This window comes from Paramacrobiotus metropolitanus, unplaced genomic scaffold, assembly GCF_019649055.1.
Source record: "Paramacrobiotus metropolitanus isolate TYO unplaced genomic scaffold, Prichtersi_v1.0 Parri_scaffold0000011, whole genome shotgun sequence".
NCBI lineage: Eukaryota > Metazoa > Tardigrada > Eutardigrada > Parachela > Macrobiotidae > Paramacrobiotus > Paramacrobiotus metropolitanus.
In genome coordinates this window covers 1,431,052-1,441,428 of record NW_026570231.1, presented here as the reverse complement: position 1 = coordinate 1,441,428, position 10,377 = coordinate 1,431,052, and the positions used below count along the sequence as shown (strand labels likewise).

The following is a 10,377-nucleotide window of genomic DNA, read 5'->3' as shown; positions in this document are numbered from 1 at the left end:
TACATACAATATTTTTACGGTCTTCTTCGGTTACATTAAAACGTTTTAGACGTTCGCAATTTACGATACGAGTTTCACCCGGTTTATCTTTATTTTCGATTTCTACCGCATTTGTGTATGGGAAACCGGTAACTTCCCATCTACCACCAAACTTTTCTCTGAACGATTCGGTCTCGCCCTTTTTCTTCTCCTTTTTTAAAAGGACTAATTCTCCGATTTGGTAGTCATCATCACTACGTTTTCGATTAAATCGCTCAGCGCTTTTAAGAAATCCCTCATTTAAATAACTTTCTGCCATTTCCTGCGCTCGGCTTAAATTATGGCGTAATTCAGCCATATATTCGGCGATCGATGGATGATCGGTCGGTAAATTAGTTTTCGTTGCTACATCGGCAGGGATAACCTGCTCGCGGCCATACAACATATAATAAGGCGACATATGCGTCGTCTTATTTTCAACACGATTTTTTCCTGCGATTACATACGGTAATACGGTGTCCCAATTTTTTTCTCGCCCATCTGCAGCGTACATTGCCAATGAATCGGCAATTGTCTGCATTTGGCGTTCGACTAGTCCTCTTCCCACTGGATGGTAAGCAGCACCAACATGATGCTGTATTTTAAACCGATAATTTATCGCTTCTAATAATTTATTATGGAAATGCGTTCCACGATCGGTGTTAAGAATATGCGGTGTGCCATATGGCAAAAACACTTCCTGGATTAGGAAGTTCGCTACAGTTTCCTTTTTCGCGTTCGGTACTGCTTTCGCAACGACGAACTTCGTCAATTCGTCAATAGCCACAGCGATATAAGTATTGCTTCTCGGTGTAATCGGTAACGGTCCTTTAAGATCCACTTGCATACGGTACCACGGTGCACCAATTTTAATCTGTTGTAATTTTCCCGGTGGTGCCTTACGTTCGGTTTTACGATGTTGACACAAGTAGCAATTTCTTACATACTTGTCGATCTGGGCGACCATGCCGTCCCAGTAATATCGCAACGCTATCGCCTTGTAAGTTTTCTGCGGTCCGAAATGACCACTCGCCGGTGTATCGTGCATAGCGTGCATGATATCAACACGCATATGTTTCGGTACTACATAGCGACGGTCTAGGCGGCCATCTTTTTCGGTTAATCGATAAAGAACTCCGTTCCAGAGTTCAAAATTCGGATCGCGTTTAATTAAATGCGTACTTTTCGCCCTGCCTTCTAAAGCATGGATACGCTTCTCGATAACAGGATCCTTTTCCTGTTCGACTCGATAATACCGAAAATTATCTTCGCCTTCCTCATGGTCGGCGGGATCGGTTATTGTAATTACTCTGATGGTCGGAGTACTAAATTTTCGATCTTTCATATCATTCCAGTCGTCATCATCGGCCGTTTCGATCGGCGGACCGACAGGGTGGCGACTAAGAGCATCGGCATTATCGCACTGTTTTCCTGGTCGATACAGAATAGTCATTTTATGACTACTCAACTGGAGTGCCCAACGTGTAAGACGCCCATTTAGGCCTTCCTTTCGCGAAACAGAGCGCAACAAATTTGTCAGCGCTTGATGGTCGGTTTGCACGAAGAAGTGCGAGTATTCGATAAAATACCGAAATTTACGGCACGCCAATATAACTGCCATGCATTCAAGTTCCGTAATGGGATACTTGCGCTCGGCGTCGGTTAATAATTTACTAGCGTAAATTATAGCATGACCATCTTGATGCAAGATGGCACCTATTCCGATTGTACTGGCATTGCACTCGATGACAGTCGGTTTACTGGGATCGAATTTCACAAGTACTGGAGCATTTATCAATGCTTCCTTTAAATCGCTAAATTCGGCATCGTGATCGGTTTTCCAATTATTTTTAACATCGATTTCCCCTTTTAATAACCCGTACATAGCACGGGTTCGGCTCGCAAAATCTTTTACGAATTTTCGATAATAATTGCATAAACCGAGAAAAGATCTAAGATCTTTTTCAGTTTGCGGTTTCGGATACTGGGAAATTGCGGAGATTTTCTCCGGATCGGTTTTTATTCCTGCTTTGGAAACGATATGGCCAAGGAAGTGAAGCTCAGTCTCACCTACATGGCATTTACTCGGTTTCAAAGTAAAACCAACCTTGACAAGACATTCGCACATCAATCTGATTTTGCGAATTAAATCGTCAAAATCTTTCGCTGCTACGATAATATCATCAAGATATGCGAAAATATTTTCGTTTCGTACGCCAGAGAGAGCCTTATTCATTGTCTCCTGGAACGTAGCCGGTCCATTACGCACACCAAACGGCATGCGTAAAAATTCAAAAAGTCCGTCCTGCGTAATAAATGCAGTTTTTTCGATCGAGTCTTCTGCCATTTGTATCTGCTAGAAGCCGGCATTGCAATCGACGCCTACATAAAACTCATTGTCGGCAACCGATTGAAGTAACTCATCTGGAGACGGTAACGGATAATTATTTTTCTTAGTTACATCATTAAGTTTGATGTAATTAACGCAGAAACGAGTTCCGATAGTTCCATCAGGATTCTTCTTAGTAGCTAACACAACTGGGAAACACCAATTACTGTTGGAACGAATGAATTATTCCCTTTTCGAGCATTTCTTGTACATGCTCTTCGATAATTTCCCGTCCTCTCCAAGAGGTACGGTGCGGTTTGCTTTTTATCGGTAAGGTGTCACCAGTATCGATATGGTGTTTAAGGATTGTAACGTCACCAAACGGTCGACGTTTAGTCGCAAATAAATCCGGATAATCAAGGAATACTGTCTTGATTTTATTTATTTATTCGGTTGTTAATTTCGTATTAATTTTCAACGTATCAACAGCATCTTTAATCTCCTGTTGTTCCTCAGGAGTTCGTTCCGCAAAAGAGACTGTATTGATACAGATTTCATCGTTTTCGATTTCCTCATACGGTTCAAGGTATCCGATAAATTGTCCTTTTTTAATTGACTCCCAAGTCTTATCCCAAGTCTTATCATTAGCGGCGGGAGCAGTCGGTTGATCAGACCTATCTGTTTCCCTCATAATCGGCGTAGAGTCAGTACTTTGTACCGGTTCTACATTTACAATAATTAGCTTTGATGCATCAAATTTTGATTGATTTATTCGCAAGTCATTAGTGCCTGGTATTTTATCGCTTTTAGTTACACTATCCGGCTTGTGAAAATCGATATTCGTATTATTACATACGAAATTCTCCTGTTCAACGTTCGATATAAATTGCAGTCCACATCTCGTTGGCGGTTCATCTTTTTTAAATTCTATGACGGCGGCTGTCTCACACAATTTAGCTTTCGGTTCACGGTTAGCTTTAGTAATGCCCTCCGTCTCCGGCGGGACATTATCCGGTTTGTACTTTTCTTTCAATCGATACGGTAATTTAGCAATTTGTTCCGGTTTTAATCTAATCAAATCTTCTAGCTCAGAACGCAATACATACGGTATAAAGAATTTGGCCTTAATAAACGCATCCTTTAATCGTTGTTGTTTTTCTAACAACAACTGATATTCGTCTACAAAGACTGATTCGATTTTAGCGATCATCTGGTCGGCTTCCTCTCGACTAACGCCTTCTATCGGCGTGCTATCGTCTGTCAGGAAAAGAATATCCTGTCGAGACTTATGAAACAATTCGGTTAGTTCTTGTACTTCGAATACAAAAACCCGATATTCCTGCCATATTACACCAAACGTGGCTTTTGCCACGGGTGTCGGAACAATTTCGGTATTAGCGGTTGATTTATTAGGAATTATAGCAGCATTAATAGTGGGTTCCGATGCCACGGGTATCGGAACAATTTCGTTACTAGTACTCGGTTTCGATATTTCTTCTGTACTTGAATTTACTATAATAGCGGTATTAATCGTGCGAATCCACTGCAGCTCATTTTTGCGTACAGTGTAAGCGGTATTTGCCAAAAAATCTTGGCCTAATAGTACTTTAATATCATCGACAGTTGGCCTAATATAAAAAGCATGGTCGACGATTCGATTTTGTACTTGTATCGCGGCAACACAATAATGTGTCACCGGGAATCCGCGCGTACCGCCGATTCCCTTAATATTTAACGGTTTAATTAACGGTATTTTCTCTAATTTTAGCTCGTCGACGAATTCATTGGAAATTAGCGACGTTTCGGCTCCGGTATCAATCATTATGTGCGTCGTGTATCCTTGGACGCGACCCATTAGGATTAACGGCGCGGCACGTTTAGGTTCATTAATAGAATCGACGGTAGTATGATTTATATTTATATCGCTTAATTCGGAATTAATCGGTTCAATTAGCTCGGTGATTCGGATACCACTAATTCGGATAGATTCAGTAGTATCCGGCGGTTCACCAGGCAACAGGGGAGTGTCGCCGGAATCTACTCCCCGTTGTCGTTTTCCTGGCTATCGGTGGGCGCAGCAAAAGTACTTTTCTGCGGCGGCGGTGAACGTGGCGTCGGCGATGACCCATACTGTTGGCCAGCTGGACGACCACGAGACTGTGAATTATTACGAGAGCGGCCACCGTTAGGCGTGCTCGCTCCACTACCGGTTCGACTGCCACGACCCTGGTAGAAATCCCGAGCATATCGGCGATTCCCAGTCAGCGGATCGTGGTACGATAAATAAATAGGATTTTCGGCTCGCGGCACGTCTTTAAACTGACATGCCTCATAGTAGTGTCCGCAGACATCGCACTGTTGGCAGTATTCCACTACCCGACCATTTCGCATTTCCTTTTCCAGTCGCGGGGCCTTATCGGTATTTTCTGGAATTCGTCCAGAATTTTCGGCCCACAACTGGGAGCGGTTCGATTGTTGATTGCCGGTATTATTAGCATTACTGTTATTAGTATTACCGGCTGGTCTTACATTGCTATTATTATTAGCGTTATTAGCCGGCCTAACATTGCTGTTATTAACCGGTCGGTACGGTCGCCTATTTGCAGCGTTATTCCCACTATTACTTGGGCGCGGCGGACTAGCTGCCGCTGCTGCGTAACTTATCGGTTTCGGTTGTGCCTGCATCGTTCGAACGGTTGCAGAATCAGCATCTTGCTGTCGCTTCTTATTCCCCACAGGGATAACATATTTAGCGGGATTACTCGACGATAAATGTCGAATAATTTCGAGAAATTTCTCCGGTGTGCGAGGATCCATTACCTCGAGCTTGTCGTGCAACTTTTCGTGTGTTCGCACACCCTTCAGCAAAAGAGTGACGACTTGTTCCGGAGAACCGGTAAAACCAGCACGATCGCGAAGAGTCATCATCGACTGGAAATAGGTTTCCAGTGTTTCCTGCCCTGGGCGATAAGTGCGGCTAGTTAGTTCGGCTAGCGCATTAACGGTGCGTCGGGTATCCCCGAACCGCGCGATCAACTGTTCGCGCCATTCCCGGTATGTATTCGGCTTATTATTCGAGGCGATTAGACCATTATACCAGATAATGGCTTCGTCCTTCAGACAATATGCCAATTCGGTGATTTTACGAGTATCGCTATTCCAGCGATTCTCTTTCGCTGCCTGTTCGAATTTGATCAGAAAGCTATCGACGTCTTCCTTGCTTCCGTTATAAGACGGCCGCGGAACGGGCTGTCTCATCGCATCGGCAAGGTCGGTTTTCCTAATAGGACTATTAGTCCGACTAGCCCGCTTACTATTATTCCGCAGTTCCTCTTGCAGAACCTTGCGGATTAACTCTGCTTCGGTTAAAGTTATTCGTTCCTTACGGTTTTCTGTGCTAGATGCTGAATCCATGCGGGATTGCTGGGTTTCGGTGTTCCCAGTCCGCACTCGACTAGCCGGTCTCTCTTCATATTCGCCCTGACTCTCATTAGCAGCGCTTATTAATTGCTGGTATTTCGCTAATAAGTCATTATACTTATTAGCTAACGCATTATACTGCGATCGGCTGCTTTCGATGAACGCTTCGAGTTCCTTGATCGTTTTTAGACGATCGTTTGATTCTGTCGATAATCGACCGGTTTCCTGAAACGCTTGGAGATATTGCTCCTGCGATTTACGAACTGATTTATCGGCCTCTAACAATTCTGCTTTTAATCGATCGATCGCTTCATCGCGTTCGATAACTTTATCACGCAGCCCTAAAGCGGCATCATATGCTTTTTGATGGCTGCCCTTCGCTACACGCAATTGTTCTTGTAAATTATCCTTTTCTTTCTTTAACTCTTCGCGTTCCTTTTTTAGCTCTTCTCTTTCTTTTCTCGCTTCATCTCTCTCCTTCTTTACATCCGAAATAACCCGATCGCGACGGGTTAAACCGGACTCAGCTTTCTTCAAACGATTCAATAAGTCGGTATTGTCAACTTGTAGTTGAACAATGGTACCACTCGCTTTAGCAGCGCCGATTATTGCAACTTTTTCTCCGATCGACGTTATCAGACTCACGGGCGTTAAATCACGGCCCAATGCCTTATCGATTAGATTCGGACTGCTATGTGCCTTCTGAAATCTAGGCACCACTGTCTGCGGTTCATCGTCATCTGACGTGTCGATTTCCTTTTCGTTCTCAGTATCATCGATGATTGAAACCGATGATAACGTTGATCCGATCGATTCAACATTACTGTCGGATTTTTCCACATTAGCCGGTAACATTTCAGGAATTTCGAAAATATTCTCGTCCAGATTTATCTGGTCGGTCGGTTCTACTTCTGTTTCGTCCGGCGCCGGTAAATCTGCCAGAGGCTGTCGCTCTTTTACTCGTTTTGTCACCATCGGTAATTCCTGGTGAAAAAATGATACCCCGGTATTTTTGATTTTATTTCGCGTTAATTTCCCTGGAGGATTAGTTACTTCCTCACTGGGTCGGTTCGCATCGCTATCGTCACTGTCGGACTGATTACGGATTATCCGCCCGGCTGATCGCACGGCCTCGGCGGCAAAATGCTTCACTTTAGCTAACGGTGTACGATGCATGTTTGAATTGTCAAAAAATATTCGATAATTATCACGATTATACTGCAGTAGATTATACGGCAGGTCGTACGGTAAATCTACTTCTAACTCCCATAATTGATTCGGTTCGTCAATAAATTCGATCAAATCGCGTAGCGATTTTCGATTTAAATCTAACGAAATATACTGAGCAATTTCGGTAATTGTTCACTAAATTATCGATGATTGATTTGCACGAATTTCGGTTTAAACGAATTGCGATTCATTAGATTGCTACGATAATTATTGCAATTTAATCTGCAATATCGGTAATATCGAGTAGTACTATACAGCACGGTTGCTTTGCAGCTTCCGTGTTCGGTCAAGTCATCAGAGATGTTCGATTAATTCGATCAGATATTTCTGGTATTTCTACCGGAAATATTACGGCTAAATACAAATGATTTCAGTGAAGAAATCGAGAATTACGCGATAGGGTTAGCGTTAGAACGATAATACGATGACACAGCACAGATGCTTTTACAGCTTCTGTGATCGATAAACTTTTATTCAAAATATTCGGTAATATCGATTCATTACTTCTGGTATTTCTACCAGAATAATTCGATGAAGTATGATCGAATTTAATTATGAAAAATCGAAAACACACGGTAGTAATAACGCTAAATACGATATTTCGATAATATTACACAGGTGCTTAAAGCTACTGTGTTCGATCACCAATTCTAGAAAGGATCGACATTCTTCCTTCTAAAATTATTCGGTAGCAAGGCCTAGACGACCTTGATCGGTATCTGCAGTTTGCAGCTTGGCTTACCTGCTAGCTGACGTGACTGTAGACGATGCGGTCGACGCTTGCTTGCTTGCTCCGAAATTCGACGTCCGGACGCAGTCTTTCGTTTCCCGCTCCTGATCCCACTAGGAAGCTCGCTTGTGGTCGGGGCTTCCCTCTGGTATGTAGAGGAGACGGATTCGGTGCGATGTTGACGGGAAATCGGCTCAGGAGCTCCGCGTTGTCGGGCTGCTGATATTAGGACTTCCTCGTCGCTTGCGTACGGCTATCGTCCACGCTTCGCTGTAGGCTGAAGGCAGACTGGTGGCCAGTACTGAGAATTCCGCTGATGCGCGCTATTGACTACGCGCCAAGTAAATTAAATCGAAAAATGAAGGGATACGGGAATCTTATTGCATCTCCACCATGTCAGCGTGGCGCTCGCGCTGCTAAGGAAAAACAGAACAAACGCCAGCCACAAACGATCTTTTATTAATTTTCGAAGAAAAGTAATAAAGGCGTGAAGCCCAAAAACATATCTCGTGCGCAAAACACAGTCGATCCGTAGAATGTAGATTCTGCGGAGAAGATGGCCAAGTGAATGGCAAAACCGATCGCAGATCGGTAAAACGAAAAAACAACTCACACGTGCAAGTGCGCAACTGTGCAACGGAAGTGGCGCGACTCTGCCTATCTATAAGGCAGCACCAACCTCCTAACACCTGCACGTCAAGAACTGTATGATGCTGTACTGTTTCGCCGATTCCGATGCGCACAAGAATCCTGAGCTAGCCGCCAGGGCGAAAAGTTTCGTTCTCAAACATTTTATGGGCATCTCGCAGGAACCAGAGTTCTTGCAGCTGCCGAAAGATTCGGTAGGCTGCCTTGGTGACTAACTACACTGTCTGTTATGCTCGTTTTAATATCCGAATAGCAATAAAGTACTGTAGCCATGTTTGACTGTTTCGGCTTAATTAATTTAATTTTTACAGGTTATCGACCTGATTCGCTGTGATGACTTGTACGTGCCGCACGAAGATGATGTGCTAGCGACCGTTGTTCGCTGGCTGCATCACGATTTTGAACAGCGTCGTGGGGAGTTTTGGGAGATGTTGCAGCATATTCGGCAGTTGTATCTCAGTCCACAATGCAGCGACCAGTACTTGCTGGCCTGCATTAACGCCTTCATGGATTATTCTGGTGCAGAGAACGATCCTCGTCCGTCCGAGCATCTGCAGGCCTTACCAGGGTATACCAACGAGGCATCCTCCGCCCGGTACACTGCAAGAAAATCTTGTGGTAAAGTTGCAGTCTTCGAACTTCCTACCGAATGCCACATTAAGCAGAAAAGGGATTATGCGTTCGTGCGTTCGCTTGTAGGTTTCGAGGACATCATCATCTGTGCCGGTGGTCTTGGTGATGTGGAAGCTAGATCGGCGCTCTACGGCACAGAATGCTTCCATCTACGCACTTCCAAATGGGGCAGAATCCCCAAGTTGCCGTATAGCGTGGCTTCAGCTGGCTTGGCGTTCATCAATAACGATCTATTCCTGTGCGGAGGATATATCGGCCGTGAGAACGGGACTGTGACGTCCCGGACACTGCGTTATAACAGCGCTCTGGCTGGCTGGATCGATGTGGCCCCGATGCAAACGGTCCACGATGATCTCGGAATCGCCGCTATAGGTGATCACCTTTACGTCGTGAGTGGTCATGATACTGCTTGGGATACATTAGCCGCAGTGGAGCGCTATGATGTGGCCACCAATCAGTGGACGTACGCGGCATCCTTACCGACGCCCTTGGAGAATTCAGCTGTCCTCAGTTTCGACGGTCAGCTGCTTACGTTCGGAGGTTGTGCGTCCGACGGGGCATTGATATACGATCTTGCATACTGTTATGATCCGGTAGCGGACGTGTGGAAGGAGCTCCCGCGGATGCCGACTGCACGATACTATGCCTCAGCCTGCCTCGGATCCGACGGATGGATCTACGTTATCGGTGCGCTAATACCAGTGATCTAGGGTAGCTTTTATCTCACAAAAGTATACCAGATTTTCCAATAGTCTGGTAAAAATTCCGTTAATGGATCTTGGCTGCTGTGTTACGTTGATACAATATATTCATAATAATTAGTTTGTTTATTCGTTGGGTAACTGAATGCCGACTGCGCTTTAGGTGGATGTAACACTTACGGCGATTTAAGAGACGTGTAGGCTTTCAATCCAAGGACTAAGCAGTGGACAGCGAAACGTTAGTGAAACGGATTCAGATCATGCAGTATTTATCTCATTATCGTGATTTTTATTTGACTCTTCCTAGCGGGGCAGGTAAGTAGGTTTTTCTTTGCCTGTAGGTTCCATGAGTTGTTCGCTGTATTCAATCGGGAGTTGTTGTGTCGGTGGCAAAATATATGTTCTGGGCGGCAATGCCGGAAATGTGGGACCGATGATCCAAATGTACGACGTATTCGCGGATACATGGGCGAGCTGTGATAGCCAGCTGGGGCATGGAAAATGGGACCTGGACTGTGCTGTAGTCGCAATCACCAAGGAGCGCGGTCAAAAGCTTTACATGTAAAACGGCTCACTGTTCAGGCAGGGTCACAGTGAGCCGCTCCCTAAACTTTATGGTTCTGCCTATAATTAATGTTGCGGAGAAGCAGCAATGCAGTGTTGGTTGG

At 44.6% G+C, this 10,377-nt stretch overlaps 1 protein-coding gene across 1 annotated transcript; it reads left to right on the top strand.

Annotated features, from left to right (window-relative positions):
* Positions 1-8,437: 8,437 nt before the first annotated feature.
* Positions 8,438-9,718, top strand: LOC129583729 (kelch-like protein 4). The gene is made up of 3 exons (XM_055475662.1): positions 8,438-8,569; positions 8,687-8,993; positions 9,075-9,718. Exons 1-3 carry the CDS (start codon positions 8,438-8,440, stop codon positions 9,716-9,718), a joined length of 1,083 nt encoding a protein of 360 aa, XP_055331637.1.
* Positions 9,719-10,377: the final 659 nt, after the last annotated feature.